Below are 23,315 nucleotides of genomic sequence, written 5' to 3'. Positions count from 1 at the left end.
CTGCGAGGAGGAGGACCAATAAATTCAATACGTAGACCCTGGGAGATGGTGGACAAGGCCCAATCGTCGGCAGAGGTGTATTCTCAGGAGGCTGTGAAATGAATTAGACGGCCTCCAATGGGAATGTCAAGAGGCAAGTTATTTGTTCTTGCAAAAAGCCCTGCTTGGGCTGCTGAAATTGTCAGTTGCGATCAGTGAAATCAGATCTATCTCCTCTTAGGAATTCTGGCCATAGGCCCCTTGCGTGTATGACCTGGGGACTGGGGGCGTGGCTGAGGAAGGTTCAGTCCGAAAGGGCTGCCTCCTATAGCACAGAAAAAATCGTCTGCCTTGGCGTTTGGTTGTCTTAGGCAGCACCTTTTTCTTATCTTTGTCCTCTGTGAGGACAGAGTCCAAGGATTTGGCAAACAATTTTATTTCCTAAAAGGGTACAGAAGCTTGACGCCATTTAGATTTTACATCTGCCTGCCATGTGAGAAGCCACAGGAGGTGGCAGGCGGACAATGATGTTGCCAGGGCACGAGAAGAAAACCATGGTGCGCTCAAGGTTGCATCCACTGAGAATTCGGCCACCACGAGGAGCTTATTGCGGGAGTGGGAGGCACTGTCCTTCAGTGGTTCTCCGCCTACCTCTCCGGTCAGACGCAGTCAGTGTTAGTGGGGGGTCTAGGTTTCTCCCTCAGGGGTCGGTCCTCTCGCCCCTGCTATTTAATATCTACATGAAACCGCTGGGCGAGATCATCCACGGGCATGGGGTGAGGTATCATCACATCTCCACCCCATGTCCAGTCAGTGAAGCAGTTGAAGTGATGTGCCAGTGCCTGGAGGTTGTAAGGGTCTGGATGGGTGTCAACAGACTCAAACTCAACCCTAATAAGACGGAGTGGCTGTGGGTTTTGCCTCCCAATGTCAATTCTATTTGTCCGTTCATCACCCTGGGGGGGAGGAATTACTGACCCCCTCAGAGAGGGTCCGCAACTTGGGCATCCTCCTCGATCCACAGCTAACATTAGAGAACCATCTTTCAGCTGTGGTGAGGGGTGGGCGTTTGCCCAGGTTCACCTGTTGCACCAGGTGTGTCCCTACCTGGACTGGGAGTCACTACTCACAGTCACTCATACCCTTATCACCTCGAGGTTCGACTACTGTAATGTCCTCTACATGGGGCTACCTTTGAAGAGTGTTCGGAAACTTCAGATTGTGCAGAATGCAGCTGCGAGAGCAATCATGGGCTTCTCCACGTATGCCCATGTCACACCAACACTCTGCAGTCTGCATTGGTTGCCGATCAGTTTCTGGTCACAATTCGTGAGCTGAGGTGACTGGCAGCTGAGCAAGTGGAAGCTGGGTGGAGTGAAAGTGAGGCAAGCATGCGTGTTTGTATACGGAGCCAAGCGGAAACAAAGCAGGTGAAAGCTGAGCTGATAAGATCAAAGGCGGCTGGGTGACTGGGAGCCCACAGGAGTTGGCTGGTGAAAGCAGGCAGATCTGGGGCACTGGTAATGAGAGCAGCCAGTGCTGGAAGACCTGCCAGAAGAAGATCTGCGGGTCAGAGGGGCCAGGACCGACCATCGAGAGAGGAGTTGGCAAGGACAGTGGCCGGTGTACCAGGAAGCCAGAGATGTCAACTTGTGAGAGGGGCCGTCATTCAAAAGCAAACTGTGGAAACCAAGAACTGACCAATAAGGACCACGTTCCTTGTATGGAGCCAGCTGAGCCAGGAGGAGACCGAAGTTACAACAATGGGGGTGAGAACTTACTTAGAAGACTGGAGACAAAGGAGATACCCCCCTTTCCCGCCCCAGACTACTATTTTTGAAAAAGACAGTCCTTTCCCTTTATTGCCTTCGGAAGAATCTTACTGTACACTTTGTGGAAGAACTGTGACTCAGGAAACTTGTAAAGGACTGACTCGAATTAATCTAATGTATTGTATTTTTTAATTAATTGTTTTTAGTGTAAGTTTTTAGTGTAAATTAATTTAACTGGTTTTATCTATATCCTTGCTATTTATTATTAGTACTAATTTTGGAGTAATTGGTATTTATTAGTATTAATTAATTAGTATTAATCTGTATTTTTAATTCTATATTTATAATTTTATATTTTAATTAAATTATTGGGGGATTTTTAATTGATGGATAAGTGGGGCGGGTGTAGTAATATGTATGGAATGAATGGTTGGTATGGCTGGGATGGGTGGGTGGGTGGGATTATGGTATGGATGAGGTAAATAGGAATGGTATGAATGACACATTTGGCCCACCTGACACGAGAGAGACAGGGGGGGAGGGGGCACCTATCTCTGGGATGGCAGAGGGTCAGAATATTCCGGTGCTGCTGGGGAGAGGCAGATATGGCAGGAGCCATGGAGCTAGCCGTTCCAGGGGAAGAAGGGATTGCTGCTTAATAACGATCCCTTGTTCCAATTCCTTGAGCTCAACCCAGGGTGCTGGTGATGAGTGTAATTCTGGCTCGGGGCTCAAGCTGCTGCTACTCAATGCCAGGTCAGTGGTAAATAAAACTCTCATCATCCAGGATTTGTTCCTCTCTCTGAAATTTCTCCAGCCGGGTTTCAGGTATGGCATCAGCCTTGACCCCAGGGAAGGGGGGGGGAGGAGTGGCTATTATAGCCAGGGAGACCCTTTGCCTGTGTAGACTCATTGCTCCAGAGATTGCGGGTTGTGAGTCCCTCCTGGTGAAGTTGGACTTAGGGATTCAGGTGGGCTTGTTGCTCACATACCTGCCTCCCAGCTGCGTGTCAACAACCCTGCCTGTGCTGCTCGAGGAGGTAGCCGGTCTGGCAGTGGGGTTCCCCAGATTTATTGTCTTGGGGGACTTTAACCTACCATCGCTCAGCGAAACCTCTGGGCTATTGCAGGAATTCATGGTCACCATGACAACAATGGACCTGACTCAAATAGTAGCAGGTCCGACTCACGAGGGGCGGCACGCACCTGGCATAGTATTCCTCTCTGAGCAATTGAGCAATGGTCTGAGACTAAGGGGCTTAGAAGTGTTGCCTTTGTCATGGTCAGACCATTTTCTATTACGGCTTGACTTCGTGGCTCCAATCCTTCCCCGCAGGAAGACGGAACCGATTAGGCAGTTCCGCCCCAGACACCTGATGGACCCAGAGGGCTTTTAGAGGGAACTTGGGGTTATTCCAGATGCACTCGTTCACAGTTCGGCAGAGTCTCTTGCTGAAGCCTGGAACAAGACTGAGGTGGAGGCTCTTGACCGGATTGCGCCATTGCAACCTCTCCATGGCGCTAGACCCCATAGAGCTCCATGGTTCAACAAGGAGCTCCAGGAGTTGAAACGCCAGAAGAGACGTCTAGAGAAGCAATGGAGGAAGATAAGTCCAAATCTGAGCAAACACTTGTAAGAGCTTATATTAAGACTTACAAAATGGTGCTGAAGGCGGCAAGATGCCTTGATTGCATCAGCGGAATCTCACCCAGCCACTCTGTTTACGGTGACCCACTCCCTTTCTAACTAGGGGGGACTTGGGGAGCCCTTGCAGAGTAGTGCCGAGGATTTTAACACATTTATCGCTAATAAAGTAGCTCGGATCCGGGCGGACCTCAACTCCATTTGGATAACAGAGTCGACTGACAACGAGTCAGTCGAGATGACTGGGGCCCGTACTTGTCCATCTGTCTGGGAGGGATTTAATCTGATGACACCTGATGAAGTGGACAAGGCCATTGGAGCTGTGAGTTCCACCACCTATTTGCTGGATCCATGTCCCTCTTGGCTGGTTTCAGCCAGTAGAGAGGTGACATGGAGCTGGGTCCAGGAGATTGTCATTTTTCTGATGGTGTTTCCCCCCCCCCCAATTTTGTTCTATTGTAATTCTTATTGCAGTAATCATATCTTGTATCAGATAATAATAGTCTTTTTTGAGTTTTTGATTTATTATGCCTAGAAGAAAGGTCTCTGGTTTTAATCTCAGTTTAATTGTGGTAATATCAAAAATCCATCCTTGGAGTTTTTTCCATGTCTTTTTTATTTGGGGACATGTCCACCATAAATGAAAAAAGGTCCCATTTTTATTGTTACACCTCCAACAATTTGGTTTCAAATTTGGATATATTTTGGCTAGTCTGGCTGGTGCTAAATGCCATCTGTAGAACATTTTTTGGATATTTTCTTTATATGGAACCGATTTTGTTATTTTAACATTTTTCCACATTAATTCCCATTGTTCTAAATATATGTTATGTCCTACATTTTTGGCCCAACTAATCATGTTTCCTTTAACTATTTCCATTTCCATTTTGTACTCAATTAAAAAGTTATATAGCCTGGTTATAAAAAAAAATTCCTGACCTAATATCAATTTATCTAATACACTATCCTTTTCCTGGATTCCATTATTCTTTTTGTCTTTATGCCACCTTACCTGAATTTGTGTGTATGGCCACCAATCAATAATAATATTTTGTTTTTCTAATTGTTGTCTTGTTTTAATATTTCCTTTCTCATCTAATATATGATTATAATTCACCAGTTTTTGAATTCGGAAAATATTTGGATGTGTAAGGGCATCCATACTGGAATACCATCTTGGAATTTTAACATAGTGTTCTCTTTTAATCTTTTTCCATGTTGCCATTAAGGAGTCTCTAATTGTATGATTTTTAAAATATGTTGGGACTTTGGTTTTTTCATTCCAAAGGAATCCACACCACCCTTGTAAAATGTCATGTCCTTCTAAAGCAAATAGACTTTGATTTTTGATATCTATCCAATCTTTTATCCAAAGTAATGTTGATGTTTGATAATAGCTTTCAAAATCTGGAAGTCTGAATCCACCTTGTTTGACTTTATCTTGTAAATATTTAAATCTTACTCTCGGTTTTTTCCCTTCCCAATGAATTTAGAGATTGTGCTATTCAATTTTGTAAAGAAATTTTTATTTAATTTTACCGGGATGGTTTGAAATAAATAAAGAAATTTTGGTAGAATCGTCATTTTGATTGTGGAAATTCTCCCTGTAAGTGAGATGTGTAATTTATTCCATCTGATTAATTGTTCTTTGGGTTTTTAATTAATGTATCATAATTGTCTTTTTTGATTGTGCTACATCTTTTGGTTAGTGTTATGCCTAAATACTTTACTTTCTTTACAGTTTGAATTCCTAAATTTCTCTCTAATTCTTGGTCTTGTTCTGGTTTCATGTTTTTGGTTATGATTTTAGTTTTTTGTTTATTAATTTTTAGACCTGCCACCTCGCCATATTGTTTTATTTCTCTCATTAGATGCTCACCTGCTTCTATTGGGTCATCTATTATAAATACTAAATCGTCCGCGTAGGCCTGTACTTTGAATTCTTGTTTTCTGGCCTTCAAACCTGTAATCTTTGAATTTGTTCTTATTTGGTTTAGCATTGTTTCAATTGCTAATATATATAAGAGTGGAGATAGCAGACAACCTTGGCGTACCCCTTTCCAAATTTGGAATGATTGTTAGTTCACCATTAATTATAATTTTTGCAGATTGGGTATTGTATATTGTTTGTATCATTCGGATAATTTTGGGGCCAAATTTCATTTTTTGTATTAATTCCAATATGAATTCCCATCTCAAATTATCAAATGCTTTCTGGGCGTCTAAGAACATAAGGGCTAGTTGTCTTTCAGAGTGTATCTCATAGAATTCTAACACATCCAATATCGTTCTTATATTGTTTCTTATATATCTTCCTGGCAGAAATCCATTTTGATCATCATTTATCCATTTATTCATAATTGGTTTCATTCATCTACGTTAAGGAATGATATTGGTCTGTAATTTTGATTGTTTTGTTTTTTTGAGATAACCTTGGGTATTAGACTTACTAACGCCTGTGTCCATGTTGTCGGTATTATTCCCTGTTCTAGCACTTCATTAAATATAATTAATAATATTTCCCCTATTATTTCTTTTAGTTCTTTATAGAATTCCCCTGGTATCCCATCTGGGCCTGGTGTTTTTTTGTTTTTTTGTTTCACTATTGTTTTTTCCAATTCTATTAACATTATTTTCTTGTTTAGTATTGTTCTATCTACTTCTGATATCTGTTCTAATTTTACATTTCCTAAGTACAGTGGTACCTCATGATACGAACCCCTCGTCTTACGAACAACCCGAGATACGAACCCGGGGTTCAGAAATTTTTGCCTCTTCTTACGAACTTTTTCCTTCTTACGAACCCGCTGCCGCCACCACTGAACAGCCCTGCCGCCTGGCTGTCACCTTTTGAAACAGCCAGGGGGCTTCCCAGCGTCCTCCTGAACCCGAACGCCAAACCTGAACTTCCGGGTTCGGCATTCAGGAAGCCGCCGAGAAGCCCCCCGGCTGTTTCAAAAGGTGACAGCCGGGCGGCAGAGCTTCTCAGCGAAAGTTCGGGTTCGGGAGGCCGCTTTGAGTTTTTGGCTGGGGGGAGGCAGGAGGTCCCGCCTGACACCCCCCACCCCTTCCCCCTCAGCCACAAACCCAAAGGTCCCCACCACACCACCCGCTGCAGGAGACTTAGCCTCCCGATCCTCCCCGCCCCTCACCTGTAGCCTCCCGATCGCTTTTGCCCGATGGGAAACGAAGCACTGGGGTGGGGGGTGTCCTGACAACTCCCACCCCAGTGCTTTGCCTCCCGCTGGGCAAGGGGCAGGGGCAAGGGGCGGGGGTGCCTCCTGCGGTGGAGACATTTGGGTTTTTGGCTGGGGGAAAGGCAGGAGGTCCGGCGCTTCGCCTGCCCTCCCAGCCAAAAGGCAAAGCCATGCAGCTTCACAGCTGCCGAAGGAGGCTTAACCCTGCCCCCCATCTCACCCATCGCCTGTGGTCGGCAGAAGAGCGGGGGCAGGCAGGAGGCAGTTTTTGGCGGCTGTGGAGCTGCACGGCTTTGCCTTTTGGCTGGGAGGCAGGTGAAGCGGTGGACCGCCTGCCTTTCCCCCAGCCACATTCGCCTTCCTCCACCGCCAGCGGCATCCAGCTCCTCCTCTTCTCGCTTCTTTCCAAGATGACAGCTGGGCGGCGGCACGGAGGATGGAGGCGGCACCTGTTGCTTGCTCTCCTGGAGCCCCCCGCAAAGATCACCTTCGGGAGCTTCCCAGCCAGGTCCCTTCCATGGGGCGGTGGCTGTGGCTCCCCCCAGTTCTCCCACGGACCTCTTCCACGCACCCCCGCTGCCCCCAGCCTCCGCGCCGCCGCCCGGCTGTCATTTTGTAGAGAAGCGAGAAGAGGAGGAGAAGCTGGATGCTGGTGGTGGCGGAGGAAGGCGAATGCGGCCTGGAGGCTGGGAGGGAGGCGGAATACGGGAGGAGGAGGGAGGCAGCGTCCATGCTTTTCTTTCGGTGGAGGAGTTAATTGGCCAGAGAAAGGGATCAATGTAAAAGCGCCGCTGGGCTGGGAACATCTTTGGCCAATTAACTCCTCCGAAAGGAAAGCATGGACGCTGCCTCCCTCCTCTTCCCGTATTCCACCCCCCTCCCAGCCTCCGGGCCGCCGCTCGGCTGTCATTTTGTAGAGAAGCGAGAAGCGGAGGAGGAGCTGGATGCTGGTGGTGGCAGAGGAAGGTGAATGCGGCCCAGAGGCTGGGAGGGAGGTGGAATACGGGGAGAGGAGGGAGGCAGCGTCCATGCTTTCCTTTCGGAGTAGTTAATTGGCCAAAGATGTTCCCAGCCCAGCGGTGCTTTTACATTGATACCTTTGTCTGGCCACTTAGCTCCTCCTCCAAAAGAAAAGCGTGGAGGGTGCCTCTCTCCTCCTCCCATATTCCGCCCCCCTCCCAGCCTCCGGGCCGCCGCTCGGCTGTCATTTTGTAGAGAAGCAAGAAGCGGAGGAGGAGCCACCTCCCTCCCAGCCTCGGGGCCATATTCGCCTTCCTCCGCCACCACCAGCATCCAGCTCCTCCTTTGCTTCTCGCTTCTCTACAAAATGACAGCTGAGCGGCAGCCCGGAGGCTGGGAGGGGGGCAGAATATGGGAGGAGGAGGGAGGCAGCCTCCACGTTTTCCTTTCGGAGGAGGAGCTAAGTGGCCAGAGAAAGGGATCAATGTAAAAGCGCCGCTGGGCTGGGAACATCTTTGGCCAATTAGCTCCTCCGAAAGGAAAGCATTGACGCTGCCTCCCTCCTCTTTCCATATTTCTCCTCCCTCCCAGCCTCCGGGCCGCCGCTCGGCTGTCATTTTGTATAGAAGCGAGAAGAGGAGGAAGAGCTGGATGCTTGTGGTGGCGGAGGAAGGCGAATGCGGCCCGGAGCATCCCGAACCCTGAAATTTTGCCGAACACCCGGGTTCGGGAGGCTGCTGGGAAGCCCCCCAGCCCGGCTGTCAGCTTTTAAAACAGCCGGGGGGCTTCCCAGCAGCCTCCCAACGCCGAACCCGGAAGTTCGGGTTTGGCGTTCGGCGTTCGGGAGGTCGCTGAGAAGCCCCCGGGCTGTTTTAAAAGCTGACAGCCGGGCAGCAGCGGTTTTTTGCGGGGTTTTCTTTTTGTTGTTGCATGGATTAATTGACTTTACATTGTTTCCTATGGGAAACAATGTTTCATCTTACGAACCTTTCATCTTACGCACCTCCCCCTGGAACCAATTAGGTTCATAAGACGAGGCATGACTGTACATATTTAGTTGTTCTTCTTTTGTCTCTTCTTTTTGGTATAATTCAGTATAATATTTAACTGCAATATTCTTTTTCTTTTCCATTGTATATTGGTTATCTCCATTTTCATCTTCTAAGCTTTGTATATATCGTTCTTCTTTTTTTAATTTGTATGCAAGCCATCTACCTGTTTTATTTACGTTTTTGAATTCCTGTTGTTTAGCTATCTTACGTTTAACAGCAATTTCATCTTATATTAGTAAATTAATATTGTGCTTTATTTTATCCCTTTCTTCTCTTAATTTCTCATTTTGAAGATCTTTTTGCATTTCTATTTCTAAATGTTTTAATCTATTTTTATATTCATTCAATTTTTTATCTTTAGATTTTTTTGGTTTTAGCTCAGTATGCTATTGTTTGCCCTCTTATATATGCTTTCGTGGTATCCCAGATATTCTGAATTGTAGTGTCATTGTTCCAATTGTCCTTAAAAATATATATATAAGTTCTTGTTTAATGTAATTAATATAATTTTGTTCTTTTATCAATACTTGGTTTATGGACCATCTGTGGTGTTCTTTCCTTGGTTCTTTTATTTTTATTGATATTGGATTATGGTCCACCCATAAGTTTGGACCTATTTCAATGCCTTGAATGAGTTTCCCAATTTCTTTGTCTGCCCAAATCATGTCTATCCTTCATCAGGATTTCTGAGGTGGTAAAAGGTGTATGCTAAATCTTGCTCGTGTCTCTCCCTCCATATATCTGAAAGTCTATATTCTCTCATCATCTCAAGAAATTCAACTGGTAGGGTTTTCCTTTCCTTAGATTTTTTAAAAATTGTTTTGTAATCTTTTTGGATATCATATACCGCATTGTAATCTCCAATAATACATATATTTTCCCTTTCTATCTGTCTTACATGTTCTTCTAAATTTTATAAAATTCTTTCTGATTTGAATTTGTAGCATAAATTACTATTATGACTATTTCTTTGGTTCCTATTCTAATCTTTACACTTAGTATTCTTCCCTCTTTATCTGCGTAGATTTTTTCAGGTTGGAGTTTTTCCCTAATATATACCATTATGCCCCTTCTTTTAGAATCTGTTAATGCTGTAAATAATTTACCTAATTTTTTATTTTCTAACAATCTATGGTCCTGATTTCTTATATGGACTTCTTGTGGGCATAATATATCTATATTTTGTTTTACTAGTTTGGTCATTGTCTGGCTTTTTTTAATGGGTGAGTTCAATCCGTTGATATTTACTGAAAATAAATTAAGTGTTTTTGCCATATTTTTCTTCCTCCTCCCTGTCCGTCCCCCCACCCCCTCCTCTACTGTCGCTTTGCCACCGCTCTTGTTATAATTCTTTCCTCCTTTTGCGTTTCCCCCTTTTCCTGTTCTCTCTCCATCCTCTTTTCCTCTATTTCTTCTTCCCGAGTTTGATGTTCTGTGTCTGGATTGTTGTCTCCTTCTTTTTCTAGGTGTTGTTTAATAAAATAATCAGTTTTTTCAAATGAGTCGATTTTAATTTTCCTCCCGTTCCAAATTATTAAAAGTCTTTCTGGGATTAACCATCGAAATGGTATTTCCCTTCTCATAAGTTTCACCGTTAGATAATGATAGTCTCTCCTTTTTTCCCTTATCCTTTTGGGTATCTGTTTGAGGACAGTTATTTCTTTTTCTTGGTAGATTATTTTCTCATTTCTTGTTGTTTTATATATTTCATCTCTTATGGGGTTTTTTTGTAAATCGTACATGTACTTCTCTCGGTAGTCTGTGGTTTTTAGCATAGTTTGTCTGGATCCTGTATGTCTCATCAATATGATTTTTCACCTCCTCAATTTCAATTTGTGTGTTTTCACTTATTAGTTCTGCTATTTTATTAAATAAATCTTCATCTGCATTCTCCGGAATATTTTGGAAGCGGAGCAATTGTGCCGATTTCTCCATCTCTAGTATTGCAATCGAGGCCTCCAGCTCTTTATTGGCAGCTCTTAGTCTTCCCTCTGCTTCTCCTCTTTTATATTCTATTTTTCTTGTGTCTGTCTCTAATTTTTGAATTCTTTGTTCATGATTAATTATAATTAATTGTATATTCTCCATTCGGTTCTCTAAACCTTCAATTTTGTCTGACATTTTTTCAAAGTTCTTATTTGTTTCTTCTTGGTTCTGTTTTATTGTTTCTTGCGTTGTTGATGCAGATTCCTGGCTCTGTACCATACATTTCTGGATTAAGTTTAATGATGCTTGTATTGATCAAAGAGATGTTTTTCCACTGTCGCCATTTCTGTATTGGATTTTGTATTAACTATAGGAGGGGTTCCAGGTGTAGATTTCTTCTGGTATTTAGAAAAGTTAAAGACTTAACTTTCTGTCTAGAAGTTCTTAAAATTTTCCTATATTTATCTTGAAATTAGTCTATGAATGATATAATCAGTGGTTTTGACTAATTATGGAAGGAAATAGTTTGTTTTGGGAGATCAATCAATCTGACTTGTCAGGTTTTTCAGACTTATAACAGTTCTAAACTTATCATATATCAGTCAATAATTAATAAATAAATTTATAATGAATACCAACTTTAAAATTTCTAATTCTATATCTATATATATCTATCTTAATTAGTCATTAAATATATAGTAAATAAATCAGTAAATATCAGTAAATATATCAATAATCAGTAATAGTTAATAACAATAAATGATTTACTTCAAAATTATTTTTTCTTAATATGGCTAACTTAATATATATTATTATATTATATGGTATATAAATTAAAATTTGTTCAGGACATATATTATGTTCACTATAATCACTGTGTATATAATTAATCAGTTAACACCTTACTATTTTACTATCTTAATCACACAATTAATTTTCCCCTAGTTCAAGTCTCAGGGGGGGGAAACTCAGATTATAATTAAACAGAGGTAATATTGTCAATGCTTCTCTGAGGGGGGTCTTCCCAACTCCCTACAAGGAGGTACTCGTGTGCCCCCTCCTCAAGAAACCTTCCCTGGACCCAGCCGTACTCAAAAACTATTGCGGGCAAAGTTTTTCTTATTTTGAATGTTCCGGGTGGACTGGCAGCGGGATGGGGAGCGTTTGCGCCTGCGTACCCGACATTGAAAATCACCTTCACCGGCCTCCGCTGTGAGAACACCTGCCCTGCCTCTCCTGCAGCCCCCTCACTGACAGCCCAGGACAAAAGCGCTCTTGGTGAAGGGACTGCGAGAGGGGTGGGGTGGGTGTTCCCAAAGCACTCAGAGCGGCTAGCAGTCGGATGAGGAGGACGAGAGGCAAATCGGGCGAGCAGGCGTGGGGCAGCAGCGAGAAGCCAGGGGAGCGGCCCCTTCCGTGCCCTCGGAAAAGGGTGCACGGGGGTGTGTGTTTTGGGGTGCGTGTGCACACACGCGCACAGCTTAGAGGATACAGTGCCCATCAGTGGGGTTATTATTGTTGTTGTTGTTGTTGTTGTTGTTATGTTCTAACTTGGAACAACCACTAAATGAACTATTGTATATGAAAACTATTTTTATGATAAGAAACTCCTCATTGGCCTACAGCCTTGATTTTCCAAAGCTTCCAAAATTCATATCTAAAATATTAAACATTATGAGCAAAGAAAATCTACCTGGTGATAGAGGACTTAACTCTATACCAAACACTGTACAATTCACAGAAAAGTGGTCAAACACAATTTAGCCCTTATATTGTACCCTTAAGCATAAGCATCCTACTTACAGTATGTGCTACCTGCTTAATCACTCCTCATTTTGTCAAAGCTCACTTTCTAGGAATCCCTACATTTTGGTAAAGCACAAAATCTATCAACAAAAATGTTCCAAGGAAACTTCTTTTGCACACTGAAAGAAAACCAATCTCAAAAATATACTAGGCAAACATTAGTGAAAGTGAGAAAAAACAACAAACCATCAGAACCAGTATTGCAACCAGGGGCAACTGGATTTATTTCTAAAATGGAAATTTTAGAAATTTTCTATCAGGAAAATCAAAGGTACTGGTATATGTATTAGTAACATTACCCTTCCCTTAGGGCTTTTTGCATTGGCTGGGTATAAAAGCTTCCTCCATACACCAGAGTACGATGTACCTAAGCCACCATGGAACCCATGTACCTGCTGCCATCATATGTGTGTTGCCAAAAATGCAAGGGGCCATTTCTCCCTCCCCCCAATGCTCCAACCCAGTGCCTCAGGCGGGCAGAGGAGGTGGGCATCATCCCCACCGCTCAGAAAACATGACAATTCCAGGTGTAGGCCTCCGATCCCAGCCGGCCTCAAATGCTGTCAGCCGGCATGAAAAGAAGGACGGTTGGCAACTAAGATGGAGTGCGCCCAATGATCGGTACACTCCCAGGTGCTGGGTGCTGCTGCCACCAAAAACAAAAGTTGGATGGGGGGGTAGGCTAGCCCTTCTGTCTGCCCCCCCCCCCCCGGAACAAGTGTTCTCTTTCAGACATCACTGGTAGTGATTCCGCATGAGGCAAAGCAAAACGCAACCACCGTCGGCCTAAGAATGCTGTCGGCTGGCCAGAAAAAGGAAGATGGCTGAGACTGAAATGGTGCGTGGCCGGTGAACGGTATGATCCTGGGCACTGGCTGCCGTTGCCATTGCCCCCCGCCCTCCAGCAAATCTGAATTGCCCCTAGCAATCATTATCAATCTCAGAGGCTCTGAAATGGTGCCATCATCTGCTTCTTCCTAGGTGCCATGAAGGAGAAAAGGCTCACCAATCTAGAAAAGACTTCCTTGCTTTTCCATAGCGTTCGTCTGTAAGGCAGAGAGCTTGGCATGAAAAAGAAGCATGGGTGGCGAGCAGGCCCTGATATAGGGTGCTAGACCCACCCACGCTTCCCAGAATGTCCGTGCAGCTGTCAGAATCCTCTGGGGTGCTCTTGCTGTTAGGCAGTGCAGAGTTGCTTCCCACCTTCAGCAAATGTCAGCCGGGCGTTAGTTTGCCCGGCCTCTCAATTGTCTTAATCTCTGTCAGGTAGCCTTTTTTCCCCATTTATTAAGTAGCTAATGGTTCTCTCTCTTTGCCAGTCTTCCCCTCCTAATTTCCCAAGTAGCTAAAGCTGCATTCTCTTCACAAACCTTTCTGAAGATGGTGCAGTGTTAGACATAGGTAGTGAATGTTTACTAAGAAACTGTTTCTGAAAAGGAAAGAGGAAATGCAGGGAGGTCCTGGGTGCAAAAAGTGAAAAGTTAGTGCTGGGAACTGAGAGTGTAAGTAGCTATGGGAATAAATGCTTACTGGCGCTGAGTCTTTCTGGGCATGCTGTGAAGTTCTGGGTATGTTTGCCACCATACAAGCATAGTCCACCCAAATAACAAAATGATTGCTGCAACTTTCAAATAAAAACTTGCCATAGAGTTTTTAAAAAATCAAAGTATCTTGAGAATTTACAAAGAATGACCAAATATATAATATGTAAAGTCCATCTCTAAACTTTTAACAATAGAATAGAATTATTTAATGGATATTGGCAAATTGCTTAATGATCGTTTATAAACTTCTGAGCTCAACTACTAGGAACACCCTCTCCCCACAATCTAATATCTTCCAGAAAAATATTATATTAAATTTATGTGGCCTTTCGATTATGATCACAGGTATAATTGTATCTTACAAAACAGTAATCTGGAAAGAGCCGAAGAGAATAAGGATAAATTTCACAACTGTAACTGTATTTTCATGGCTATTTTCTAGAGCTCAAGAGAAAGCATCAAATTGTGAAAGAAATACTGAACACTCACACTAATGTTTCTACTTTACAGTCTACATGTTGGAGCCCCTCACACAGCAATTCTGCTGCTCTGTCATCTATGTCCTTGGGGGCCAAGTGTAACATTTTCAATCTCTGGTTTTTCTTGAAGACTTCAGCAAGTTGCCTGCTGCAAGACTCTGTGAAGGACCATCCATTCAAACTGAAACAACAGCAATCACTCAGAAGAATTAAAATGATACCTTCTGATTGGTAGCATCACATATAAAAATAGATGATAAAGACAATAATAATTAAAAACAATTAAAAGCAATAGTTATGGACAGTTGGTCAAGAAGTTTTCAGAGTTTATATTCTCTTACATTCCATTTATTTTATTTTTGAGGCTGAGAAAAATCTTTTATGTGCCAGCACTAATGGCTGTTAGGCAGCAAGATACTAATGTAGATGCTTTCCCAGTCCAGTGACATGCAAGCTCCTGCAGACCCTTGAGAAGTTGTTGACCAATATTGTTCAATGCCAATGTAAATTTAGCCACAAGATTGATACTGGGAATCCAATTACAAGTGACAAATGCAAAGGAAAAAAACCAAGAAACCCAGTGATGGGAAGCATCACAGATTTGACAAATTTGTTCTCAGCATTTGCTCTCAAGGAGTGAGGTCACTAAATCAACTACACTGAGCTCCCACTCAATATGCAGCAGTGGCATTTTCCTTCTCAGCTTTGGCTCTTCTGCAGGGTTTTTTTGCCAAATATCTCAGATCTCCCACATTCTTCTTTACTAGGAGTTGCTGCTGGGTGCAATCAAGGCATCCTGGGGGCTTATTGGAACTGAATTTTAGATCCATTACAACTGGAATCATCTAAGCCAAGACTATCATCCTGGCCAAGAAACTTCACTTTCTCTCCATCCTCCTTATCAAAAGACATGACCAGTACATTTATAACAACTCTGAAGTCAATAATGGCATTTTAATGAATAAGATTGCCATGGTCAAAGCCAGTTTAGATCATCTAGTCCAGGGTGTCAAATTCCAGGCCTGTGGGCTGGAAGTGTCATATACTAGCCATGCCCACCCCTAGGGGGGGAAAGTTGCAATATGTCATGTGACAACTTAATGTTGCGAGTTTGACACCCCGATCTAGTCCATTAGTTACACACAAAACTATTATACATAGATTTCTGTATCAGTAACATTTAGGATAAAATTCATGCAATTTCTTACCGCAGTTCTCTTAGGTTTCTCAGTTTTGTCAGTGCTTTAAAGAAATCCTCCATATACCTTTCATCCAAATTCCATTCCCTAGAAGGAGAAAGATATTTTTGCTATCACTTTCCATTCAAGATTTTCCGTTCCGTAGTTTACAACTAGTGTTGGGCGAACTGAGCTTGCATAGTTTGGGTCCATGCTGAAATTTCCAGTATTCAGCATACTGAACCCAAACACGGACTTTTAAAAAAGTCCATGTTCAGGTTTGGCATTCGAACGAACACCATGATAGGCTAATCAACAGCCATGTTGTAAGCTGAAGCCATGCTGTATCCGGGCAGGAAAAGCAAGGACTGGCTGTGATTGGCCATGCGTCCTGCTTGCCAGTGATTGGCCAGCTGGACACATGGCTGTGATCACCTAGGCTGCATCTGGGGGTGGCTGCCACTGAAAGGGGACATATCCCAACTGTGCCATTGTCTTCCTGATTGGCCATGCATCCTGCTTGCCAGTGATTGCCAGCCGGACGCATGGCTGTGATTGGCTTGGTGGGACACCTGACCCTCCCTGTATAAAAAGCAGGTCCACACACTCTAGCACCATTAAACGAGCTCCACATTAGGAAGGGATAGTGCTGTTGCTGCTGCTGACAGGGAGAGATAGGTTTGGGGAGATTTCTAAGGGCAGATCACCTAGGCTGCAACTGGGGGTGGCTGCCACTGAAAGGGGACATATCTCAACTGTGACATTGTCTTTCTGAGGGCAGATCACCTAGCCATCCAAGACAAAAAAAGTGGAAAAAAAATTGTGGAGCCTGTCTCACTGCATCTGGGGGTGCCTGCCACTGAAAGGGGACATATCCCAACTGTGCCATTGTCTTCCTGAGGGCAGATCACCTAGCCATCCAAGACAAACAAAGTGAAGACTTTTGTGGTGCTTGTCTCACTGCATCTGGTGGCTGCCACTGAAAGGTGAACCAAACTTGCATAGTTGTGGTACATGCCAGATATATTTCACTACTGTTATCTATGCATTTATGTTTTCTGTGAAATACAGTGCCACTAGTGCTGTCTGCACATTTACGTTTTCTGTCAAATACAGGGCCACTTCCTTTATTTGTGCATTTACGTTTTCTGTCTAATAAAAGGCCTCTACTGCTGTCTGGGCATTTATTTTTGGGTCAAACACAGGGCCACTATAGATTGGGGAGATTTCTCAATGATAGAATTGTCCTTCTACAGGCAGATTATGTTGGGAAAGTTCTCGGAGCAGGGACAGCTCTAGGCATTCCAGAAATTAAGACAGGAGTGCCATTTTTACTTGGCTGCTACTGCTCTCTGGCAATTTAATTTTGGGTCAAACACAGGGCCATTTCCTTTATCTGCATTTCCTTTTTCTGTCTAATACAAGGCCACTATTGCTTTCTGGCAATTTAATTTTTACAGGGCATTTAATTTTTGAAGTCTAGGTTGACCTGAATGCCGCATCTTCTTCTGTTCCCAAATTTCGTGGGCCAGTGTCACTACAGGATTTTAACTATGAAGAAAGCTGTAAAAAAGGGACGTGGCCTTGGTGCTGCTGCTGCTTGTGGTGATGGAGATGGTGCTGCACGGGCAGGGAGAGGGTGTGTATCATCTACACCTCATATCCCTTCCTGTGGTACAAACAGGCGCCTGGGTTTGGGGCCTATATTGGCAGGTCCCAAAACTGCTTCCAGACTGGTGAGGCAAGAAGAAGTCAAGGCAGTTGTAGATAATATGGCACGCAGTGCTACCAGTTCCATGGGATTTCCTTCCACCCACTCCACCTCAGCCGTGAGTTCAGAGCTCTCCTTATCACCCCCTTCAAAGCAGCAAGACCGTCTCAGCCAGAAGCAGTGGAGTCTTTAATGCTCTTCAATGACACTTCTAACTGCGATGCCATGGGCCATCTACCTGCCCCATCCCCAGTTGCAGACCTTGGGCTTCCGGATGCCCAAGAGCTTCTGCTGGAGAATGAGGAGGTGTCCAGGGCATCATCGAGGAAGACCACTATGGATGATGATCATGAGACCCAGATCCCCGCTCCTGCAGCTTACCACAATGTTGAGGCTGAGACGGAGGGTAGGGGGGAGGAGTGGGTAGAAGAAGATGCCAGGGGTGATGACGAGGTACTAGATCCCACGTGGGCTGAAGGCCGGCAGAGTTCAGAGGAGGAAGAGGCTGTGGTGGTCCCACAGACCCAGGCAGCCAGAAGAAGAGGGAGAAGGGTGCAAACCCTTAGCGCTCAGTCTGCTAGTACTACTGCCCACTGTGGCCAAGGACCGAGCGCGCCACATGTGCCACAAAAAATCTCACCAGCATCGCATTTTCTCAAACAATTTAGAGATGACAAGACAAAGGTCATTTTCACACTCTGCCACCAGTCCCTGAAGCGAGGGAGAGGTGTTAATAATCTCAGCACCACCTGCATGACCAGGCACCTGAATACAAAACATGAGCTTTGGTGGCAGCAATACCTTCAAAGTATTCAAACCTCTGGGTCTTCCTCTTCTGCTATGACTGCCTCGGCCCCTGCCACTGCCTCCCCGACAACAAGGCCACATGTCTCTCCCCAAAGGGACAATGTAGGATGACCACCAACACCACCTCCACCAACAGAACACCACCACCACCATCATTAAGCCTGTCCATACTGTCCCAGGGAAGCTTTCAGCTGTCCATCCCTCAAACTTTGGAGAGAAAGCAGACATTCGGCCCATCTTACGCATGAGCACAGGTCCTTAATGCCAGCATTTTAAAGCTGCTGGCATTTTAAATGCTCCCCTACCACCTGGTCAAGACAGAAAGCTTCAAAAATTTTATGGAAGTGGCTGTCCCACAATAGACCATTCCCAGCCACTACTATTTTTCACACCAGGCCATCCCTGCCCTGTACCAAAATGTAGTGGAGAAAGTTAGGTGTGCACTGCGCAATGCTGTCAGTTCCCGCGTCCACACCACCACTGACACGTGGACCAGTAAACATGGCCAGGGCCAGTACATCTCTCTCACTGCCCACTGGGTGAATGTAATGGTGGCTGGGAATGAGGCGGGAAGCAATTTAGCACATATTCTTCTATCATCCAGGATTGCTGGACATCAGTCGGTGCCTCCTGTTGCCTCCTCATTCTACTCTGCATTCAGAAATTGTGACACTGTCAAGTGAAGTGCCAATGTGATTGGCTTATGACTGCCCCATTCATTCTGCCCTTGGTTTAGTTATTAAATGAAGAACAGGATGCATCAGGGTTTCCAGGGGAAGTTCCAGGGCAGAATGGGACAACTTGTTTCAGTCAACTCGACATAGTCAACTTGACATGGGACAGCTCATTATAGGACAATTTAACAATACTATTTGCTTACTTTAAAAATATTTTTTTAAAAAATATTGCCATTTGCATTTCATTTTGTCCCTCCTTTTGCATCCTTTCTTTAATGATTCCACCCCACCATTTCTTTGATATTTGTGTAACTCTTGTCCCAGCAAATTGCAACAACACCCATGGTGGTGAACCTCTATGGCACATGTGCCACAGGTGGCATGCAGATATATCTCAAAGGGTACATAAGGCATTGGCCTATGTCAATTCCGGTGCAAATGTACATGCTGGCCAGCTGATTTTTTGCCTTGGGGAAGGCTGTTTTCACTCTCCTGATGCTTCAGGGGGCTTCCCTTAAGCCTCTGGAGGGTGAAAAATGGCCCAATGAGCAGATTGGAAGTTTGGGGAAAAACAAACTTCTGTCTTACCCATTGGGCCATTTTTTGCACTCCAAAAGCTTCAGGGAAACTTCCTGAATAACAGCGATAACAGAAAGAGATATCAGCAACAGAATTAAGAAGAGCAGTGCAAGAACAAAAAATAATAATAAGACACAGGACTGGATGGTTTGCTGGGAGAAGTATATAATAGCCTGCATGAGAATTTTGAATTGATGTTACTGAAACTATATAATGATGTATTTAGAGAAAACTAAATTACTAGATTCCTGGAGAGAAGCCTATATATCTCTCATTCCAAAAGAAAGTACAGACCTCAAACAAATAAAAAAATATAGGCCAATCTCATTCTTGAACACAGATTATCAAAAATTTACCACTATAATTGCAAAAAGAGTGAAATTAATATTAAATCAGACCAAAATGTTTTTTTAACCTACAAAGCAAATTAGGAATAATATGAGGATGGTGTTAAATATTCTAGTATACAGTACTATGAAGCACATTCTGAAAAATTGGTGGCATTAATATTTTTGAATGCCCAGAAAGCATTCTCAATTCGTGGTTCTTGTTCCAACAAATTAAAGATATGAGATTTGGAGGGAAGTTTGAAAAAATGATAGCAGCAATATACATGATGCAAAAGGCAAGAGTGATAATTAATGGGAATAACACAGAGAAATTTGAAATAAATAAGGAAGTAAGACAGTAAGATGTCCAATGTCACTTCTGTTTTTTATCTTGACTTGAAGTGCTTATTAACCCAAATTAAGCATGTCTTACTAACTTGTTAGAATTCTTTGAGGGTGTAAATAAACACATAGATAAAGGGGACCAAGATATTGTATATCTTGACTTTCAAAAGACTTTTGACAAAGTCCCTCACCAAAGGCTCCTAAAAAACGCTGCTCAGCATGGAATTAGAGGATAGGTCTTGCCCTGGATTGGTAACTGGCTAAATTGTAAGATGCAAAGGCTGGCAATAAATGGGCAGTTCTCTGGATGGAAAGAAGTGAGAAGTGGCATACCCCAAGGTTCAGTTTTGGGACCTTTACTTTTTAATTTATTCATTAATTACCTGTATATAGAAGTAAATAATGTGGTTGCAAAATTTGCTGATGGCACTAAATTGTTCCGGGTAGTAAAAAGTGAAACTGATTGTCAGGAGCTCCAGAAAGATCTCTCAAAATTGAGTGAGTAGGCAACAAAGTGGCAAATGCATTTTAACCCAAACAAGTGTAAAGCTATGCATATTGGGACAAAGAACCCCAATTATACCTACGAACTGATGGTGACCAAGCTTTCTGAGACAACCCATGAAAGGAATCTTGGGGTTTTGGTAGACAGCTCAAAGAAGATGTCAACCCAGTGCACAGAAGCAGTAAAAAAAAAGCAAATTCCATGCTTGGCATGATTAGGAAAGGAATTGAAAATAGGTTGGGAAGTGTTGTATTGCCTCTATACAAATCGATGGTGAGACCACATTTGGAGTACTCTACACAGTTCTGGTCACTGCACCTCAAGAAGGATGTAATAGAACTGGGAAAGGTGCAAAAAAGGGCAACAAGAATGATCCAGGAAATGGAACACCTCTCTCATGAAACCAGGTTGCAACGCCATGGTCTCTTCAGCCTTGAAAGATTATGTTTAAGAGGTGACTAGATTGAAGTGTATCATGCATGGAATAGAAAGGTGGATAGAGGAAAAATTATTTTCTCCATCACACAATACTAGATGAGGGGGCACTCCCTAAAACTCATAGGTAAGAAAGTGAAGACAAAGGGAAATATTTCTTTACCCAGAGGGTCATTGGTTTATAGAATTCGCTTCCAGAAGATGTCGTGACAGCTGTCAGCCTGGATAGCTTCAAGGCAGGATTCGATAGATTCATGGATACCAAGTGTATCAGTGGTTATTGAAACAGATGTTCAAGTGCCGCCTCTATGTTGATGGAGGCAGGCAGGATTCCCTAGGGCAGCGTTTCCCAACCGGTGTGCCGCGGCACACTGGTGTGCCGCGAGACATGGCCAGGTGTGCCGCCAAGCTTCAGCTGGGCGGGGCGCTGCCGGTACTTCCGTCCTGGGGCTCCCGCTCGCAGCTGTCCCCCGCCTCCTGCTCGATGCCGCGGTTTTCGGCGCTTTCCTGCTGGGCCCCAAAGAAGGAAGGCAGGAAGAAGGAGAGCTCCGTTCTTCGCACCTTTTTCCCGCCTTCTTTCTTTGGGGCCCAGCAGGAGAGTGCCGAAAACCGCGGCATCGAGCAGGAGGCGGGGGACAGCTGCGAGCGGGAGCCCCAGGACGGAAGTACCGGCAGCGCCCCGCCCAGCTGGAGCTCCTCTGGCGTCGACGGCAAGTGTCCGATGGGAGCGGGGGGGGGGCCGCAGCGGCCGCAGGCAGTCGGGGGAGATAGCGGCGGCGAGAGGGATCGCTCTCTCTCTCTCTCTCTCGACGGCAAGTGTCCGATGGGAGCGGGGGGGTGGCCGCAGCGGCCGCAGGCAGTCGGGGGAGATAGCGGCGGCGAGAGGGATTGCTCTCTCTCTCTCTCGACGGCAAGTGTCCGATGGGAGCGGGGGGGGTGGCCGCAGCGGCCGCAGGCAGTCGGGGGAGATGGCGGCGGCGAGAGGGATCGCTCGTTCGCTCTCTCTCAGCTGACTGCAAGTGGGAGCCCTGACGGTGGCGGTTGGACGTGCTGCTGGACGTGGTACATGCTGGCGCTGCGTGCCTGGCATATACAATGTCCAGCACCATGTCCAGCTGCCGCCGTCAGGGCTCCCGCTTGCAGTCAGCTGAGAGAGAGAGAGAAAGAGAGACATATAAGAGGCAGAGAGAGAGAGAAAGAGAGACATAGCAAGAGAGGCAGAGAAAGAGAGACAGAGCAAGAAAGAGAGACAGCAAGAGAGGCAGAGAAAGAGAGAGAGAGAAAGAGAGAGAGAAAGAGAGACATAGCAAGAGAGGCAGAGAGAGAGAAAAAGAAAGAGACATAGCAAGAGAAAAGGAGAGACTTAGCAAGAGAGGCAGAGAGAGAGAGAAAGAGAAAGAAAGAGATACATAGCAAGAGAGACAGAGAGAGAAAGAGAGATAGCAAGAGAGGCAAAGAGAAAGAAAGAGACATATAGCAAGACAGTGAAAGAGAGAGAGAGAGCAAGAGAGAGAGAAAAAAGCAAGAAAGAGATAGCAAGAGAGACAGAGAGAGAGAGCAAGGGAGAGAGAAAGACATAGAGGAAGGGAAGGAGGGAGAGAGAAAGAGAGCAAAAAAGAGAGGAAGAAAGAAAGAAAGAGGGATGGAGAGAGAGAATGAAGGGAAGGAAGGAAAAGAGAGAAAGGGAGAAATAGAGCGAAAGGGAGGAAGAGAGAGGGTTTTTTTGTCCAAACTTTTCTTTAGCCCCCCCCCCCCTTTCAGTGTTTTCCAGGATTTTGAAAATACGAATAATGTGCCGCGGCTCAAAAAAGGTTGGGAAACACTGCCCTAGGGGAACCATTTGTTGCGGGGGTCAAGAGAAAGGGTTTTGCCTTCTCTTTCTGTTCAAGATCTCCATGTAAAATTGCTGGGCCACTGTGTGACACAGAATGCTGGACTCGATGGGCTTTCGCCTGATTCAGCATTGCTCTTCTTATGTTCTTACCTTCTTAAGCATTATATATAAAAGGACTTAAGATAAATAGTGTTGGGCGAACTGAACCTGCAAAGTTTGGGTTCGTGTTGAACTTTGCACGGCACGCCGTACCCAAACTTTTTTAAAAGTTTGGGTAAAGTTTGGGTTCAGGGTCGGCGTTCGACCAAATGCCGCAAAACGCCGCTGCCCGGAAGAAGAGTGGGGAATCCCATCATGGGATTTCCCACCTCCTTTTGCTTGCCGCACTGCAAGCAAAAGGAGGTGGGAAATCCCACGAGGGGATTCCAGGGGCAGGGCTTTGATGTCACGGAAAGGAAAGGGGAGGAAAGGGGAGGAGAAAGGAAGGAAGGAAATGGAAGGAAAGGAAAGGAGGAGAGGGGAGGAAAGGAAGGAAGAGAGAGAGAGAGAAGGAAG

The 23,315-nt window shown here is 44.6% G+C and overlaps 1 protein-coding gene across 1 annotated transcript in view; it reads right to left on the bottom strand.

Annotated features, from left to right (window-relative positions):
• LOC139155602 (uncharacterized) overlaps window positions 1-23,315 on the bottom strand; it is a 109,421-nt gene that overhangs the window by 60,501 nt on the left and 25,605 nt on the right. The window contains exons 4-5 of the mRNA XM_070730801.1: window positions 15,569-15,646; window positions 14,371-14,541 (exon numbers count right to left, since the gene is read on the bottom strand). Coding sequence (XP_070586902.1) covers window positions 14,371-14,541; window positions 15,569-15,646 — 249 coding nt within the window. The remainder of the gene's footprint in view (window positions 1-14,370; window positions 14,542-15,568; window positions 15,647-23,315) is intronic.

This window comes from Erythrolamprus reginae, unplaced genomic scaffold, assembly GCF_031021105.1.
Source record: "Erythrolamprus reginae isolate rEryReg1 unplaced genomic scaffold, rEryReg1.hap1 H_32, whole genome shotgun sequence".
Taxonomy (NCBI): Eukaryota; Metazoa; Chordata; class Lepidosauria; order Squamata; family Dipsadidae; genus Erythrolamprus; species Erythrolamprus reginae.
The sequence above is the reverse complement of the archived record's forward strand: the minus strand, read 5'-3'. Positions and strand labels throughout refer to the sequence as shown.